Genomic DNA, 20,131 nt, shown 5'->3' on the forward strand with positions numbered 1-20,131 from the left:
GTAGGTGGCGCTTATTTCGTCGCATTTTCGTTAGATGGCGTTAAATTTGATATCATCGTTTTTTTGAAGCGAAGCTCCACAAAATACCTATTCCAGTATGAAATAATTTATTGATGGAAATGTAACACCGGAAAATTGCTCTCCGTTTTCAGCGTTAATGGATATTAAATTTTAATTATTGTTAAAATATTTACAAATTTTTCGACCGCACGGAAGCGATGAGCATTTGTGGGAAAGCAACATTTTTTATGGAATAATCTGAAAACTTTATAAATGAACTTTTAAAATTTGAAAAGAAAAATACCTCGAATATAATCCTAGTTTAAGGTATATTTTCAATTGTTCACTAGTTAAGTGAAACAGTTTTCTGATAAGCTGGCTAAGTAAAAAATAATTTTGAATACGTATTAAAATTGTGACCACTAACTTACGTGTCAAATATTGTGCAATGCGTATGAATCTCCCTATAATATAAATTTTATCAGTCAATCAATAAATGAAACTGTTGCGCGACCGACAGTCTAGAAAAAAGCTGAAACTATTAATCAAAGAGAGCTTAAATTAGGCACGTAAACTCCTTGAGAAGTATGGAAAAGCACTACCTAATTGCTTATCATAAATTCCCATGAGAATTGGAAGTAAACTTTCATTTTACGCCAAAGCCGCGTGCGTCAAGTTTCTCAACAGAACTCCTACCTTATCAATTCCGAACTATTTTCCCTTAGAAACACCACACTTTTATAAATTATTACTACTTATCGGACCACAACACCACGCGAAACTATCAAGACTGCTCGGATTTACTTCAGTATCGCTATTTAAATGATCCAGAAACGACGGCGGTGGTATAATTTTATCGGTCTCGCTGGCAATTTGTGTGGCTTTTCTTACTTTTAATTATAAAGATAGTTACCTACTGTGTTTGAGAACACAATTTTTTGAAATAAGATGTTTTTACATAACGACTGTCTCCGTGGCGCAGCGGTAGTACGCTTGTCTGTGATACCGGAGATCCCGGGTTCGAATTCCGGCCAGGGCATGATGAGAAAAGAACTTTTTTCTGATTGGCCTGGGTTTTGGATGTTTATCTATAAAGTATAGTATGGTTGAGTTAGTATCTCGTAACACAAGTCTCGAACTTATCTCGAGGCTAAACTCAATCTGTGTAATTTGTCCTGTATATGTTTATATTTATTTTATAAACGTTTACATAAGATCGCAAATCTTTCCCGGAGAGGTAGGAATGGATTACATCTTTCCAATTGTCTATTCCTCTATTTGCCTACCTATACTTCTTACAATAATTATTTCGTGCAAACTCTTCGATTTAGAGGACTCTTGACTTGAAATTTCACCCTTTAATTCTTATATTAATTTATAACAAATTAACGCCTTAGCGAATTATCTGATCATAAAGCTGATTGTCTGTATGTACAAGAAGTTACCGAATCGTTCGTATCATTTGGTAGTATTCAATTTTTTTTAGGAATGGCCCACGCTAAAGTCTTTAACTGTATCTTAGTTTTGTATTCAGTTTCGAAGCTCCTTGTTAAATGCTCTTCAAGTCGGGTTAAGTAAGTTTCTAAATCTGAGTGTTTAAGTTTTAAGAAAGTTTCAATCCAGAATTTTCCACCGGGAAAATGGGATATTGACTTTGAAATTTCTCAATAAGTACTTAAGTGCATCTTTTCAACCGACATGAAAAATGATGAGGTTTTTTCTTATTTCGGTTACACAAAAGAAAATATTATTATTATGTAGGAATTCGGAGCGCTTTCCACTAACATTAGTATGTTCATTAAAAATAAAATAAATTGTTTCCACACAATTACATTTAAACAAGTTAATTAATTTTCAGTTGTTTATAAATGGCGAAAAATAGCATCACCTTTGAAGGAGCACTCTTGTACAACAAATTACCCTCTAATATAAAAAACACGGAGTCCTTTCAAAGTTTTAAATCACTGCTACACGATTATACCATCGAAATATAACTGCTGTTATTTCTCCTTGCTTAAATTAAATAAAACTTTGGTGAATACTTGTTTAATAATAAAACTATATTGACAAAATTTATAAAAAGGGATAATAAAATTTTCAGTGCCTTTTGTTTCCCTTTGTCTAAAGTGTACGGTGACTGCATCCTAGTTTAGTTTAACTATATTTGTTAATTCTGTTCTCATGTAAGTGGATTTAATGTAATCTTTTATGAGAATAAATTCTTGAAACCATAACATAACAAGTTGATTATTTTTTTTATTATTTTATTTATTTATTTAAACTTTATACACGTAAAATGTCCAAAGGTGGACTTAATAACAATTATTAGTAATTATTAGTTCATAAAAGGTATGCAAGATTACATAGGATGTTGATTGATGTGAGAAATAGGCAGAAAAAAGGTATACTCATTTCACATTACTTTTAATTAAAAAAAAGTTATTCCGAAGCTCGAAACTTGAAACAGCACCGATATCAATCTGAATTTGTCCCTCTGTCAGCCACAGATCCGCCGCATTTCTCCTTGTGTAATGAACTGAAAAAAGTTGAAATTCGGTAATTGCATAGAATATAACAAAAACCCAGTCATGTGCGAATGCCGTAAATAAATTAATTTTCCCTAAAACTAGTCGAGTGTAGAAAGTGAAATTTTGAGTCAAAAAATTATAACGAATCAGTTGGAACGAGTGATATTGCTCTGAGAAAAAGGTACATAGTATATTTATAATAAAGTAGAGTCCCAGGATTATTAGCCATTTCCTTAGTCGTCTTTTACAACATTCATGGGAACGATATAGAGTGGTCCTATTCGGAAGTGCCGCTCCAAAGTTCTTATTTAAACTCTCCTTGTACATTGTCTTATTCAACCTGATTTAACATGATAACAACTTTTATAATTTTTTGAATCGTTATATCTCATAAAACATTTTTTATAGATAATTTTATGATCTACAATTTTTTGCCTGAGGTACTTATATGATAAAACTATACCGTTTTGCTAAAAATCGCGAAAACTCATATTTTTGACCTTTACCTTGAATAAAAAAAAATCCATACACGGGAATTATGGGGAACTTCTAGGCCTTGTTTACATACATACACAAAAATCACGCCTCTTTCCCGGAGGGGTAGGCAGAGACTACCTCTTTCCACTTGCCACGATCTCTGCATACTTCCTTCGCTTCATCCACATTCATTCATTTCGGGTACTTTTGACCTGACCCTTTACCTTTGCCTTGTTTATAATTATGTTTTGAACAATTTCACTGAAATTCAGTTTGTTGGGACTTTATGTAACTTCACTCTCATTTTTGGTCCAAATTGACCGGACTAATACCCATTTACCCACTGTACGGAAGAACAGAACGGAACAGATAATACTTCAGAGTGGATCAAATCGGACAAAAGTAATAATAATGATCAAGAGTGACCGTTTGGGTGATCAGACCGGTATAACTCGATTTTCTACATACATACATATCATCACGTCTATATTCCTTGCGGGGTAGACAGAGCCAACAGTCTTGAAAAGACTGAAAGGCCACGTTCAGCTGTTTGGCTTAATGATAGAATTGTTCAAATAGTTACAGGTTGCTAGCCCACCGCCTAAAAGAAGAATCCCAAGTTTACCTATAAGCCGATCCCTTAGTCGCCTTTTACGACATCCATGGGAAAGAGATGGAGTGGTCCTATTCTTTTTTCATTGGTGCCGAGAACCACACGGCACATCACGGCAGATCAGGCAAAAGTAATAAGTAATAATAATCAAGAGTGATCGTTCGGGTAATCAGACCTTAATAACTAGATTTTCTAAACGTATTTATTAGCAATATCAGTATAGTAAACACCATCTCTAGAGACTCTGTAACAATATACCATTTTCCCTTGAACTTGCATTTTCTCGGTCACGGTTTATCGCACTACCGCCAATGACTATGAAATCAATATCAATTCACTAAGTTAAAAAACATTGCTACACTTAAAAGTATTGTATGAATGTGTAGATGTACATATGTTACTCTTTCACACAAAATCCACTTATCGAATTTCAAATTACTTACTTTTAAACTAGCTGTGCCCGCGACTTCATCCGCGTGGAATAGTTATTTTGGGCATCATTGAAGCCCTCAAGGATGAATAACGTTCCCTGTTTTCACATTTTCCATTATTTCTTTGCTCCTAAAAGTTGAAGCGTGATGTTATATAGCCTAAACCCTTCTTCGATAAATGGTCTATTCAACACAAAAACAATTTTTCAATTCGAACCAGTAGTTCTTGAGATTAGCGCGTTCAAACAAACAAACAAACTCTTCAGCTTTATGTAATATTAGTTTAGATAACTAATTTGATGTTAACCAACGTTGTTAATCAAAATATATGTGATGTTGAAATTTCACATAATAATGAATAATTTTCTTTCTTTAATAAATGAAATATACGATATACGGATAAAATATAACCTGGAATAACATAATAAGTAAAGTACATTTTCATCCCCAAAATTCGGTGGTTTAAACGTGAAAGACGGACAAATAAACACACGAACATACTTTCAGATTTATAATAGAACGGATTCGTTTGAAAACCTTGTTGAATTACCAAATTCATGTAATTTATTCTCTTTTTTCGTACAAATAATTTTTAATCAATATCCGTAATGTAACGTAACATAGCCAATTTGCAGATAAATTTGATATTGTCAATGAAAGTGTTATTAATTTGCTATTTATGTTTCTCTATCATATACAACCGCAACGTTCTCGAGTGGTAAAACTGATAGGAAATCCTACTAATATTATAAATGCTATTTGAATCACAATTCTATCATTAAGCCAAACAGCTGAACGTGGCATTTCAGTCTTTTCCTAAGACTGTTGGCTCTGTCTACCCTACAAGGGACATAGACGTGATCATATATATGAATGTATGAAGATTTTACAAGCGACTTAACTTTCATAGAAATTTAAAAGTTGTTGTTTTTTATTACATACCTATTGATTAACTCTTTTTAATTCATAATTACTATCCTGCATAGGATACGAAGTTTTTTGTATACAGTTTTTACACGATCCATCTGATCTCCGCAACCTTTGAAGGGAGAACCTAACCTTGCATCATAGTAATAGTTACACATCCAGTGGCTGAATGTGCAGGTTTCCTCGCGATGTTTTCCTTTACAGTAAAGAGTATCGATTAGCATTTAAGCTAATAGTGCAGTCAGTACTTACTTTATATCGATGTCAATTTGTTATTTCACACAATTTTCTGACTCGAATTAATTGTCGCTGACCACAAAATCCGTTCCAATTTGGAATTAAGAACACTCTCATAGTAAAAAGTCAAGGTTAAAAGTTTAAAGACAACCTTTATAGGTTATACGGAATTTTTTTTTAATTCAGAAGCAAGCATAAGTAGAATTTTAAAGTAATTATGTAGACCAGAAATTCAGGCTTCAAATTCAAAGTACCTATATCAGTAATGAGAAAGTTAAATTATATTTTGATATAACTGTACTTATACTTACTCAACCAATTTCTCGTAGCATGCGCCTTTGGTTTATCTTTGGTGGGAACTTACAGGATAGAAAGTAGCTTTTACTTGACCTCTGATAATTACATTTTATCTAAATCGGTCCAGCGTTTTAGCTCAAAGCATACAGACAGAAAAAAAAACAGATTCACATGTCAAAAAGTTGTATCCAGTAAGATAAAAGGTACCTATTCTCAAAAAACTAACATTAGTACTGCAAGATCTTCGTTAAAACAACTATACTAAAATTGAGTTTATTTATTAATTAATATAAACTACTATAGAAAAACTTAGCTCAATACACTTCAAATCTATTGTTGACAAATTTCTTGCCAACAAAACACCCATTGTTTGTTAATTGAGAAGCCTTTTCAAAGGAGTTTAATTGTTTACGCCACTCTGACATTCAAACCATAAATTGGTTTGACAACGAAATATTTTGTGAGCTGAGAATATTTTAATGTATTAATTTTATTATCACAAAAAGTAGCAGAGACTACATACATATTTCCACTTGCTTCGAGTTTGATATACATCTTTTACTTCATAACATAGTATCGTTGAGTTAGTATCTCGTAACACAAGTTTCGAACTTACTTCGAGGCTAACTCAATCTGTGTAATTTGTCCCGTATATATTTATTTCTTATTTCTTATACACATTCATGAATCTTTTCATTCAAATACATTAATTTCAGCATTTCCTTTCCATCATTTATCGACTTATATTTTTGCATAGGCGATAAATATAATAATGTTTACACCGCACAATGCAATGAAAAGATATGAAAATAACACATTTCAAAAAGGGATATCCGTTTGCATTCCCAAATCGTATACAAATACATTTGTATTCAAAGAGAATTCTGCTCTTTTTAACTTTATTTATAAAGTGTAAACATTTATAGGAAAAAAAAATATTTTTACGAAGATTTTTACGAGGTTATTCGATCAAGTTCAAAGCGTTTCCCGAACTATTAAACACGCATAATCCAAATTTACGAGGTGCCAATTTTCTTTATTCATAAGTATACTAGAGATTGTTTCATGTCAATAACCCTTTGGATGAAATAGATTTATTTTCTAAATTGGATACAAGGTATCACTTATTGACGTCACATCACTTAAATCTAATTATAACTACTACCGCACACAAAGCGCATGTGTAGATAAAGCGGCGGAACAAACAACACTGCAGCATTTTCACCGGACGTCAATTTACAAATATAGATCTTTTAAGTCCAAATCGTGGACGAATGCACATTGTCTACATTTAAAATAATATTTCGTTAAATAAATTTGATCAATTCTATCATTAAGCCAAACAGCTGAACGTGGCCTATCAGTCTTTTCAAGACTGTTGGCTCTGTCTACCCCGTAAGGGATAAAGACGTGATCATATGTATGTATAAAAAAAATTGATTCTGGCAAGGTGACAGTGGTTGAAATGTAAAGATGCCCAAATGAAAAACCGTCATCACTGGTAAAAAAAAAATGAGTGAAGGTTCAAATCGGAACACTCGAAAGTTAGACAGCGATAGTATAATATAACACAGAGCAAAGACTGCCGCATCAGCTGACCGGTGTGACGGTCTGTGCTCTGTGACAGTCACAGATCATTACTCACTTCTGTTTTCGCACGCTGTTTGATCTACGACCGGCACAGAGCAAAGAACTACTTCTAGTCTCAATATAAAAAAGAGGGCACTGACTGACATCATTATGTGAGTAGTGTAAGCAGGTGGTCGAATTAGTAAGGTGCCTGGTTAAAATTCGTGATGCATACAAAGGCACAGATTCAAATCCCACCTCACAAATGACTATTTTTGAAGTTCTGCACAAGTGCCGTGTGGTTCCCGGCACCAATAAAAAAAAAGAATAGGACCACTCCATCTCGTTTCCATAGATGTTGTAAAAGGCGACTATGGGATAGGCTTATAAACTTGGGATTCTTCTTTTGGGCGACGGCTAGTAACCTGTCACTATTTGAATCCCAATTCTTTCATTAACCCAAAAAGCTTAATGTGGCCTATTAGTCTTTTCAAGACTGTTGGCTCTGCCTACCCCGCAAGGGATATAGACGAAGGGAAAGAGAGCGCTTAGCGGTATCCTGCCTTCTCGCCGAAAATTGTTTAGCGGATTATCACTTGCCAAACAACGGTTCGCCTGATTTTCACTTTGACAACTAACGATTGTCAAATTTTTGTATGATAACGTTTCATTTGGTAGAATTATTGTTAAGCTCATTATTATAATGACAGAACACATTTCGGGCACTTATCATTTATCAAATCCTTCACTAGGCCAGACAACTTTTAGACGAATAACGTTTCGTCTGTATAACAGTACCTTTTTCGTACATTTATATTATGATATAAAATAAACTAATTTCGACATGCAATTTTTATTAAAGAATTACAAAAAAAAATTAACACTTTAAATTAGCAGCAATGCACATTAATAATTTTCATGTGAATATGAAGATTTGTGTTCAAGAATTCTGTTGATTCTTTCGTCTTTGTCTAAGTATTTTTATTTCTTAGGTTCTGGTGGGACACCTGTTAATATATTTTCTATTTCCCCCTCGTTGGCAACGGTTTCCTTTATTAACGTAGTTGAGGTGAAATCGAAAGAAATCGGTTAGGTTAGGTTAGAACTGCGACCATCAACGCACGAGCCGAGCGAGCGAAGCGAGCGTGCCGCGGCAGCGGCCGGCGAAGTGCCAGAACCGAATCGCTTTTGTTTCACTACACAGGGCACTTGAATATTAGCTACAGTAGAAAAATAATTATGGAAAAAAAAACAATAATATATTATTTGGTAAACAATACATAAAATTAAATGAATATTACTCTAACTGAAACGTTCGCTACTTGAAAGTTGGCCTTGTGAAAAGTGTCATTATAAAAGCCAGACCAAACGTACAGTTGGCAATAGTTAAGTTGGGAAATGAAACAAAATTAAGTGATATAGTTGGCAAATGATTATTCCGCGAAATAAAATTCTGCGAAACGTTGATTGGCAAGTGATGATCTGCCAAACGATTTTCGCCGAAAAGGCAGAGAACCGCGCTTAGCTAATATATTTGACATGTGGCAAAGATTTCATAATATGGCATGCACTAAGATAAGATTTTCTCAAATTTCCGCGAAAAATGATCAAGATTATTCGTTTTAGGTGGGTGGCGCCGTGGGCAATATAAAATACATACCTACATATACATATTATCAGGTTTTTTCTTTGTGGAGCTGACAGAACCAACAGTCTTGAAAAGACTGAAAGGCCAGCTGTATGGCTTAATGATTGTGTTTGACAGTCAGAATGAGTGACAGTTTATCCCTTAGTCGCCTTTTACGACATCCATGGGAACGAGATTGAGTGATCCTATTCTATTTCTATTGGTGCCGGGAACCACACGGTATCAATAAGCATACATACTTATAATCACGTCTTTATCCATTACAGGGTAGACAGACCCAAAGTCTGGAAGGCCACGTACACTGTAAACCTATATAGCTTGATAATAGAATTGAGATTCGAATAGTGACAATATAGCTTACAATTAATCATACATTAATTCTATCTTACCGTCTATACTAATATTATAAAGCTGAAGAGTTTGTTTGTTTGTTTGAACGCGCTAATCTCAGGAACTTCTAGTTCGAATTGAAAAATTATTTTTGCGTTGAATAGACCATTTATCGCGGAAGGCTTTAGGCTATATAACATCACGTTGCAACTATAAGGATCAAAGATATAGTGGAAAATGTGAAAAAAAAAACGGGGAAAATTATTAATCCTTGAGGGTCTTCAAAGATGCCCATAATAATTATTCCACGCGGACGAAGTTGCGGGCACAGCTAGTGTATCTATAAATTACTATATTTTAATCCGAATTCAGAAAGTCCTCAGTAGTCTTCTGTGCTCTGTGATTTCCGTCGTTAATCGTGCGTCAAACTTGACATAATAAAATTGAGCAGAAAATTTACTTCGTTCTACTTTTTCTCTTTTACTTTTATATCCATTAAGGAATTGTCTCACGTGATCCGAATTTATGATTTTTGTATTAATATAGGTAAAAAAGCCTTTCTTTTAGTAGGTATATTCCATTATCCTTCAACCTCATTCGTAGACTACATTAGTAGTAACGTTATGCCAAATTTCAACATTCTACGGTTTGCCGTTCCAGTTGTACGCTGTCCGTCAGTCATACCCCTTCGCCTAAGAGAAAAACCCTAAGTTTATATACCTGTGCTTGAGTGTGTTTAGTGCCGTGTGGTTCCCGGAACCAATACTAAAAAGAATAGGACCACTCCATCTCTTTCCCATGGATGTCGTAAAAGGCGACTAAGGGATAGGCTTACAGACTTGGGATTCTTTTTTAGGCGATGGGTTAGCAACGTATCTCTATTTGAATCTCAGTGCTATCATTTAGCCAAATAGCTGAACGTGGCCATTTAGTCTTTTCAAGACTTTTGGCTCTGTCTACCCTGCAAGGGATATAGATATGACCTATATCCCTTGCAGGGTAGACATAGATAGATATGACCATATGTATTATGTTTATATACCTATCCCTCAGTCGCCTTGTACGACATCCATGGGAAATATATGGAGTGGTCCTATTCTAAAGTATCAAAAAAAAAAAATCACGGCAACGTAGTAACTAAGCGCTTTCGTGAAGAAAGTGAAGAATGTACGAGAAGCAGTAGAGATACCAGCAGCTACCTGGTCTCCCAAAACAACGCCGGCTCGAAGTTTGTAAGCCTATCCCATAGTCGCCTTTTACGATATCCATGGGAAAGAGATGGAGTGGTCCTATTCTTTTTTGTATTGGTGCCGGGAACCACACTGTACTAAAGTAGACTAACAAACCAAAAATCTTTTTACTTGAGAATTACGCATGTTATGTGCGGCAAAACCAAAATATTATCAAACTGATTTTCTCTTATATTTATATACTATAAGTAGGTATTATGCTGTCGTAAAATGATAAATGACTTAAAATTTTAAATTTCGTAACTTATTTGCCTTGAGTTCATTCAAATGTCGATAACTTTTTTTTAGTAAACCGATTTTGATGAAACAAACTTTAAATGTTCTTCTGAGTTAAAACAAAGCAATTGGTGAAAGTTTCAAGTAAATCGGTATAGTACTTTCGGAGATAATCGTGATCATACATACAGACAGACAAGAAATTAAAAAAAAATATTTTTGGTTTCTATTATTCATTTTAAGTGTCACTCTACCGATTTCAGTCAAAAATACTAAATGTACAGACAAAATATTTTTACTGTTTTATTATATGTATAGATGTCTGTCACTAACGTCAAATAAAAAGTTACCAATTCGACTGTTCATAAGTTTAATAATTTTTCATTATAATATCTAATTTTATTTAATCTAATCATACAGTCCTCCTTTTCACAACAATGAGGTTGATGAGAAAACAGTAACTTAAAAGTTTAATTACATGTTGATGAATGAAAATGCAAAATGAACATTGTATGAACATGAATTTCGTACACTACAAAGTGTACCTACAAATTTACATTGTTAGGAATTTCTAGTTAGCAAAATATGCTTGTATAAGAAAGACCTGCATTTTCTTAGCATAAATTTTATACATTATAGCATGCATTGATAGAATGTGTGCAGTGTGGTTCCCGGCACTAATAGAAAAAAGAATAGGGTCACTCCATCTCTCTCCTGTGGCTGTCGTAAAAGGCGACTTAAGGATAGACTTATTAACTTGGGATTCTTCTTTTAGGCGATGCAAGGCTAGCAACCTGTCACTATTTGAATCTCAATTCTATCATCACGCTGATCAGCTGAACGTGGCTTATCAGTCTTTCAAGACCGTTGGCTCTGTCTACCCCGCAAGGGATATAGACGTGACCATATGTATGTATGTAAATTGTATTACGTTATATCTAAGCGACGAAATTAATTCTTGCCTCAGTTTTCTCTCTCCAATCAGACAGATGTAGGGTTTCACTGAAACTTTCGATAATCACGCGAGATTGGTCCAATTCCAATGGCACTGCGCACGTAGCGGTATTATGGAAACGTAATTTTGTAGAAAACATAAAATTTCAATGAGAAATTACATACCATATTAAAAAAAAAATTCTAAATGCTAAATATATACGTATATGGGACAAATTACACAGATTGAGTTAGACTCGTAGTAAGTTCGAGACTAGTGTTAGGGGATACTTACTTTACGATACCATATTTTTATATTAAATACTTTCATAGATGAACATCCATCCATCCATAAAAATGTTCTTTTCTTATCATGCCCTGTCCGGGATTCGAACTCGGGACCTCCAGCGTACTACCGCTGCGCCACAACGGTCGTCAAATGAGACATTACGCAGGTGCATAGCTAAATCAATACAGTTTAACATACATACATACATATAATCACGTCTATAACCCTTACGGGGTAGACAGAGCCAACAGTCCTGAGCGGACTGATAGGCCACGTTCAGCTATTTGGCTTTAAGATAGAATTGAGATTCGAATAGTGACAAGTTGCTAGCCTATCGCCTAAAAAAAAAGAATCTCAAGTTTGTATGTAAGCCTATCCCTTAGTTGCCTTTTACGACATCCATGGGAAAGAGATGGAGTGGTCCTATTCTTTTTTGTATTGGTGCCGGGAACCACACGGCACTTTGTATTGGTGCCGGGAACCACACGGCACAGTTACAGTATACAGTTTAAAATTAAAGAAATACTAGCTTTTACCCGCAGATTCGCCCGCGTGAATTCAGCGCCATCTACAAAAAAAGTGACGAATTTAACGCCATCAACAAAAAGGCGACGAAATCAGCAACACCTACAAAAAGCAACATACACTCCACATATAAAAAGTGACGAATTTAACGCGACCTACAAAGTAACACAGGTTTTCCGCAAATCCCATGGGAATTGTGGATTTTACCGGGATGAAATGAACCATATGACCTTCGCATATATGTGATATTACAAGAAGATTAATGCAGTTGATCACCCGTAAAAGGGTAACAATGAAACATATGTATAAACTTACTTTCACATTTATAATATTAGATGAAATAGATAAAATCGTTACTACACTAAGTTTAAATAAAAGTTGAGGGACACAAAAAACATTATAAATAAATTAATTAATCATAAACGTATATAAAAAAACAACAGGCAAATATGACTGGACATATAATATATACATGCATATAGTCACGTCTATATCCTTTGCGGGGTAGACAGAGCCAACAGTCTTGAAAAGATTGATAGGCCACGTTCGGCTATTTGACTGAATAATAGAATTGAGATTCATATGGTAACAGGCTAGCCCAACGCCCAAAAAAAATTAGCCCTAGTTTTTAAGCCTATCCCTAAGTCGCCTTTTACGATGTCGATGGAAAAGAGACGGTATGGTCCTGTTCTTATTTGTATTAGTGCCGGAAACCACACGGCATATTTTAATACCCTACATTTATAAAATGAAGAAATAGTAGAATAAAAAAGCAAAATCTTTTTTTTAATTTGGTTGTACACACGCAAATAACAACTGGAACAGAAAAAAAAACAGGTTCTTTTCAATACACATTTCGTTAACTGTCCGCATGTTGAAATTCGTAAATTTTCACAGAAACATATTTGTATTACGACATAACAATAAAATGCCAGGCTATTGAAAATAAATAATAAATTTTACCAACTCAGCAGATCATAAAACGTAAACATTTTTTTATAATAACTATTTACATACAAATAAAATCACTCCTCTTACCCGGAAATGTAGGCAGAGGCTACATCTATCCACTTGCCACGATCACGGCATACTTCTTTTGCTTCATCCACATTCATTTATATAATCACGTCTATAGCCCTTGCGGGGTGGACAGAGCCAGCAACAGTCTTGAAAGACTGCAACTGCCAGCAACAGGCTTAATCGTAGAATTGAGATTTAAATATAGTGACAGGTTGCTGGCCCATCGCCTTAAAGAAGAATCCCAATTGTTATTTCAATCCCATAGTCGCGTTTTACGACATCCATGGGAAAGAGATGGAGTGGTCCTGTTCTTTTCCACATTCACTAAGTCACTTCATGTACCTATGTATTTAGTAACATATTACATATAGTTGCGGCTGGTTGTTCTTTCCCCGCACAGAATGTAAACGAAAATCAAGGGAATAGCTTATAAATTTCAAATTATTTCTTTAGGCGACGGACTAGCAAAGCAACCTGCTTCTACCTCTGACTTTCAATTATATATTTAATTATGTAGTTAGATAGATATAAACACATCTTTTTCTTTATTTTTCTTCTTTTCGTGGAAAATACCGAAAGGCCAAGTTTAATCTATCATTTTCCCTAAAAATATTGTTATGCGATTAAATACATACAAACATGTTCATCAGAAAGTTCTTATTATCCTTTTTTTAAATTTTGCCAACTGTTTGTGACATCTGATTTCGCTTATAACAATAACATCATGATATTTTTTTCTATGAAAATGGATCTACGGCGTATTGGTAAGTAGGGTGAAGGATTGTATTTGTATAAAATAATATCTATTCAATTCTTCACATTAGTCCCACATACGATTGTCTGTAATTTGTACCTTTATGAAATCATACTTTACTACATAGTATAAAACAAAGTCGCTATTTTAGTCTGTTTGTCTGTATGCTTAAATCTTTAAAATTACGCAACGGATTTTGATGCGGTTTTTTGTAACAGGTAGAGTGATTGAAGAGGAAGGTTTTTATGTATAATAACATTTATAATTTTGCACCCGTGCGAAGCCGGGGCGGGTCGCTAGTATAATATAAATTGGAAAATCTGTAGTTACCAATTTTACCATACCTTTTTCATGCAAAAACTACTTGACAGATTTTTGCGAGAGTCTTTATATGTTTCTAAGTTTAAAGTGTTGACAATGTTTACGAGTAAAAATAAAATTATAACAATCATTAGTTAGATTAACACTGTCATCACAAAATTCATTATCTGAGTAACATTATTTTCACTAAAATTTACAAGCAAATGAGGCCGTGGGCGAGTTAATATATAAAAGTTTCGGTAAATTTAATTGATATTAATTTCAGTTATTTACGAACTGAATATTCTGTAATTAACGCTATCCCTTTTAAGGCTTAATAAGCCAATTCGAAGGAATATTATCTAACACTTAGTCTGAGTTAAACTGTAGAAATAAATTATATTTTTTTAAAAGTGGTATTATTAAACAATTATTTTCTTTATTATCAATTTTTTTCCGGGAAAAAATTTCATTGCCGTCTTTTATTTGACTTTTCCTTATATTTGCTCTCGTTTTTGCCCTTGTGCCTATGTCCTTCTCTATACTCTATAGTATATATACCTATGCAAAATTTCATACAGATTGGTTCAATGGTTTTGACGTGAAAATCAAACAAACAAACTCACTTTTGAATATTAGCGATTTCATAAAATTTCGCATTTTTGGAAAAAAAAGAGAGCATTAAAGGCTTGTATTTATTATATGTTTTAGTATAGGGTTTGGAAAAAAATATCTAGCAATTTCTAAGAGATGACAGTTATGTGACAGTCGCCATTACGTTTCGTTGATACAATAAAATTCTTTGCTATGAATGGAAGACATGATAAATTATTTTCGTCTTGAAGTGTGATGAAGTGTACGCTATATTTTTGCTTTAAAAGATATAAAGTAAATATTCAAAAAAAAATCATGCCTCCTTCCCTGAGGGGTAGGCAGAGGCTACAGCCGAGCGAAGGTCAGGTATAGCCTCTGCTTCGTGTAAAAACCTGACTAACCTAATACTTAAGCCATCGGTAAAAGTTGCACCATAGGCACCTCTCCCATTGAGGTTCTTCAAAAGTCCGTACTACAAAAACATATTTTTGACAGACGAACGCATTTTGTTGGTCTAGGACTTCTCTAAATCTCTCCTTCACACACAACACACAGATAATAAGCTTGAGTTATTAACGAGTTCCTTTTCATCCCGGTAAAAGCTATAGTTCATGTGGGCTATGCGAAAATCCTATATTCTTTTGTAGCTGGCGCTAATCGCTATCTGTAGGTGGCGCTAAATTCATTATTCAATAATTTCAATTAATGATTAATTTCAGCATGCTTTCTACTGCTCCTACTGTCGGCAGTTGTTGCGAAAAAGTCAAAACAAAAGAACCGATATAGGAAAAAAATGATAAATTACCCGCCGAAGACGCCATTTTGGGTCACCGACTTCTTCGTCAGAGGTTGCAAAGTTTTCCTGGAATCGTGCCCTTCTGTTTACAAGTAAGTGTTAAAGTTTTTCCATCGTGTCAGTGCCTCATAACTCAGAAAGGAGCTTTGTACAAGGTCAGAAATCGCAATATATTTAGTTTCAAACAATCATTCCTCATTCCCAGAGTGGTAGGGACAAACATTATTCCTCTTGCAACAATACCTTCATATATTAGTTTCGTCCATATGAATAGTTCTCTTTATGTAAGCTCGTCGGTTACTTATACTTGACCTTACACAAAAATGCCCGATTTGATGATAGACAAACGTATTTTTTGGTCTTCTCCAAAGTTCCCTTTCACATCTGACATAATTAATTGCTTAATAAAAAATGAGATTGAGTTATCAACGAGACATACATATATAATATTATTATCCCTAACAAAGAAAACGGTCTTGCAAAGACTGAAAGCTGTATGGCTTAGTGATGGAATTGAGATCTTATTGATCTTAATGACTATGGTGCAGCGGTAGGGCGCTTGTCTATGTCACAGTAGGTCTCGGATTCAAATCCTGGCCAGGGCATGACGAAAAACTAAGTGGTTTCGATTGGTCTGGGTCTAGGATGTTTATCTATATATAAGCATTTATTATAAAATATAGTATCGTTGAGTTAGTTTCAGTTTAATTTATTAAAATGGTGTTTGCCAGCCCATCATATTAAAGAAAAATCCACGAGGTACATAATTAAAATCTTTGGTGTAAGGTTTAATAGATATTGTTTATTTCGTTCAGAAAACAGCCAATCTGCGCGCAAAATTACAATGGAGAATTCAAAAACTTTGCAAATTATTGCGAAATGCAGTACGAGAACTGTAACACATGGCTAAGTAAGTAAAACTTGTTCAATTTATATAGATATTCACATCTATATCACTTGCGAGGTTGATAGAGCCAACAACCTTGAAAAGACTGAAGAGCCACGTTCTGCTTTCAGCTATATGGCTCACTGATGGAATTTAGATTCAATTTAAAAGAACTAATTTAACGCAAAGTTGTAGTTACGTTAATAAAGTTTTGACATACATACAATCACATCTTGTTCCCTTCCGGTGTAGGTCAGAGCCAACTGTCTGAAGAGAAAGGCTATAAAAATTTATTATTTATATTTGATCCAAATATAAATAATACGCCGAAAAACATTCCATGTTTATTAGTCTATTATCCCTTAGTCGCCGTTCATGACATATATGCGAAAGAGATTGAGTGGTTCTATTATAAAGTGCCGAGATCCACACGGCATTATATATTATTATAGTACGCGGGGAACATGGTGAATGGAGCTTTGCATGCCTTTATGAGCAGTCAGAAACTATCCAAAAAGGCTCGACTGGCTGTGCACAGGGGCGTGTTGGTCCCGACATTAATGTATGGGAGTGAAAGTTGGGTATGGCAAAAGAAGCATGAAAGCAGAATAAATGCAGTGGAAATGAGAGCGTTAAGGAGTATGATGGGTGTGAAATTGAGTGACAGGATAAGGAACAGCGTGATAAGGGAATGTTGTGATGTGAAAGAAGATGTAGTTACAGGAATAGAAAAGGGTATGTTAAGATGGTTCGGTCATGTGGAGAGGATGAATGAAAGCAGGTTGACTAAGCAGATATACAAGGAGAGTGTGGAGGGAAAGGTCGGAGTGGGAAGACCTAGACGAACGTATCTTGATCAAATTAAGGACGTCCTGGTAAAGGGTCAGGTCAAAAGTACCCGAAACCGCCGAGCTTGTATGAAGAGAGTTATGAATGTGGACGAAGCGAAAGAAGTATGCAGAGATCGTGGCAAGTGGAAAGAGGTAGTCTCTGCCTACCCCTCCGGGAAAGAGGCGTGATTTTATGTATGTATGTATGTATGATCCAAATAGTGACAGATCGCTAGCCCATCGCCCAAAATAATAATCCCAAGTTTATAAGCCTATGCCTATACTATCCTGTCCTGCCCGTGGTCCTATTCTAAAGTTCCGGGAACCACACGGCTAAACCTGACCTTTCAAGTTTCAGTACTTTCAAGACTATTCACTGTATCTACCCCGCTATATCTAATATGCTCGTACTACCTCGAATAAAGTTTTGAACTTTTGAATCAACCTTAACTTAACTTTAAATAAACCTTATAAAAATGAAACATTACGACCAAGTCTAGACACTTCTGATGCCAGACAAGTGTTATATACTTTATGCATATTACCTAAGTTATAAAGTTACTCACAATATGTATAAAAAGAACAAGAGCAGTTAAACCAAACTCTCGTGAGTCGTCACACTCGAGCTTTGTGGCATAATAACTAAGTTTTATCAGAGAATTCGCTCCCGCGGGATAGTAAAATAAGTTTTTAAAGAGTAAAAGTCAGTCACAGTGGTTCCACTTTCTTTAAAAAGTTGTATTCATAAACTTTTTCATCCAACGTGGTAAACGTAATATGATTTTAACCTTCAAATTCTTTGTGTCGTCTCAAATATATATATTTATATATAGGATTATCACGTCTTTATCTATTGCGAGGTAGACAGAGACAACGGTCTGAAGAGACTGACCACGTTCAGTTTTATAGCTTAATGATGAAGTTGAGATTCAAATATCTAGCCCGTCACCTAAAAGAATCTTAAGTTTATTACTCTATTATCCCTTAATCGCCGTTCATGACAAGAGATGTAATGGTCCTATTATAAAGTGCCGAGATCCACACGGCATATATCGTATTATTCAAATAGATCCTGTTAATATCCTCAAATATTGTGTGTTACCTTTCAGAGTCTATAAAATATATTTTGAATATCATTGTATTATTAATGGCTTCTTATTCACATACCATTATAAAAATATTTTATTGTTATCTATTTTTCTTTCAGATTGGCACGTGTTCAGGCGAGAAAGATGTTGATAGTGGAAAAAACCTTTTCTTATTCTATAAACTATTTCACTAACTTATCTAAGTAAAAATTTATTGAAGAAAATAACTTTAACTTTGGTTGGTATGCTCTTACGTTGTATCTTAGGAAACCTGCATGAGGCAACTGGATTTGTAACTTTGATATATGTGTTTTTTTTTTTTGGTTGATACTTTTTAAATGACTGATATCACCAATTTCTAGTTTAGATTTTTAACAGAGAATTTTTTTTAAAGCTTCAGTAGTTTCCTTTTTTTTGAAAATTTGTATAAAAACTGTCGCTGTCCACGATGCTTAAGGAAATCAAAATAAACAAAAAAATGTTTTTGTTTAATTTTATTTTTAATATGAAATTAATAAGTCATATTTATTATAAATATAAATATTATTATTGTTCTTGTAAAAGAAAATCGCTTTGTATAAAAAAATGTCAACGAAAAAAAGTAATGATTCCTTACTGACATATTTACATAGGTACGCATAAAATCATGCCTGCTTGCCTGAGGGTAAGCAGATATTACACACATGCACATAATAATAGTTTTGTAGGTGTAGATTAAAGACTTGTCCATTCTAAAACACTTGAAAGGTCAACAATACATTTAATTGCAGGCAAACAGTCCCTCGTCGTTTTATTGTCCAGTTTACGTCCACTTTATTATCCAAGTTTAATGCCACTTCCTTATTTTATGTTATGTAAAGTATTCGTTGTCAGTAGGACATTAAATGAAGAAGTTTACTTATTTATATTACACTCACAGACATCGACGTAGAAAAAAAGGCGGACGGAGTGTGGCATGAAAAAAGTGAAGCATCGTAATGGCGGCGTTGTACGCATGTGTGGTTCATTTTGCCTTATAGTAAAACTCCGTTCGCCATTTTTTTTCACGTCTATGGTCACAGACTACTCGACGTAGTGTTTTGGTTGAGTAGGTAAGATGCGTTTAAAAAACGTGACTGTACCAAGATATGGATTTAAATCCCATTACTACGGAATCCCATTAATTCTGACATTAATACGGAAGGTGTCATCCTCTAGTATCGTACATACATACATTTAGTCACGACTATTTTTCTTGAGGGGTAGACGAAGCCAACAGTCTTGGAAAGACTGAAAGGCCACGTTCAGCTGTATGGCTTTATGATAGAATTGAGATTGAAATGGTGACAGGTTCCCTACTAGCGAGTAAGAGGAATCCCAAGTTTATAAGCCTATCCCTTAGTCGCTTTACGACATCATGGAAAAGATATAGAGTGCTTCTATTCTAAAGTGCCAGAAACCATATGGCATTGTAGTATCGTTTCAAAACAAATATTTTAATCTATATACATATATACAGTATGAATGAAATTGGCAACGGTTAGCTTTACTATACCTACGTCAAATTTATTATATCGTCACGATTGCGGGACCAACTGACAGTGCCAGCCAGCG

At 34.5% G+C, this 20,131-nt stretch overlaps 1 protein-coding gene across 1 annotated transcript; it reads left to right on the plus strand.

Annotated features, from left to right (window-relative positions):
• The first annotated feature begins 14,035 nt into the window (after positions 1-14,035).
• On the plus strand, positions 14,036-18,689 carry LOC132903237 (uncharacterized). Its single transcript, XM_060950906.1, has 4 exons — positions 14,036-14,054; positions 15,658-15,826; positions 16,550-16,644; positions 18,658-18,689. Exons 1-4 carry the CDS (start codon positions 14,036-14,038, stop codon positions 18,687-18,689), a joined length of 315 nt encoding a protein of 104 aa, XP_060806889.1.
• Positions 18,690-20,131: the final 1,442 nt, after the last annotated feature.

This window comes from Amyelois transitella, chromosome 23 (assembly GCF_032362555.1).
Source record: "Amyelois transitella isolate CPQ chromosome 23, ilAmyTran1.1, whole genome shotgun sequence".
NCBI classification, from domain to species: Eukaryota; Metazoa; Arthropoda; class Insecta; order Lepidoptera; family Pyralidae; genus Amyelois; species Amyelois transitella.

Coding starts and splice junctions, on each gene's coding strand:
- LOC132903237 (XM_060950906.1), top strand. Junction 15,827..16,549: donor TCGTGCCCTTCTGTTTACAA/GTAAGTGTTAAA, acceptor TATTTCGTTCAG/AAAACAGCCAATCTGCGCGC. Junction 16,645..18,657: donor GAACTGTAACACATGGCTAA/GTAAGTAAAACT, acceptor TTTTTCTTTCAG/ATTGGCACGTGTTCAGGCGA.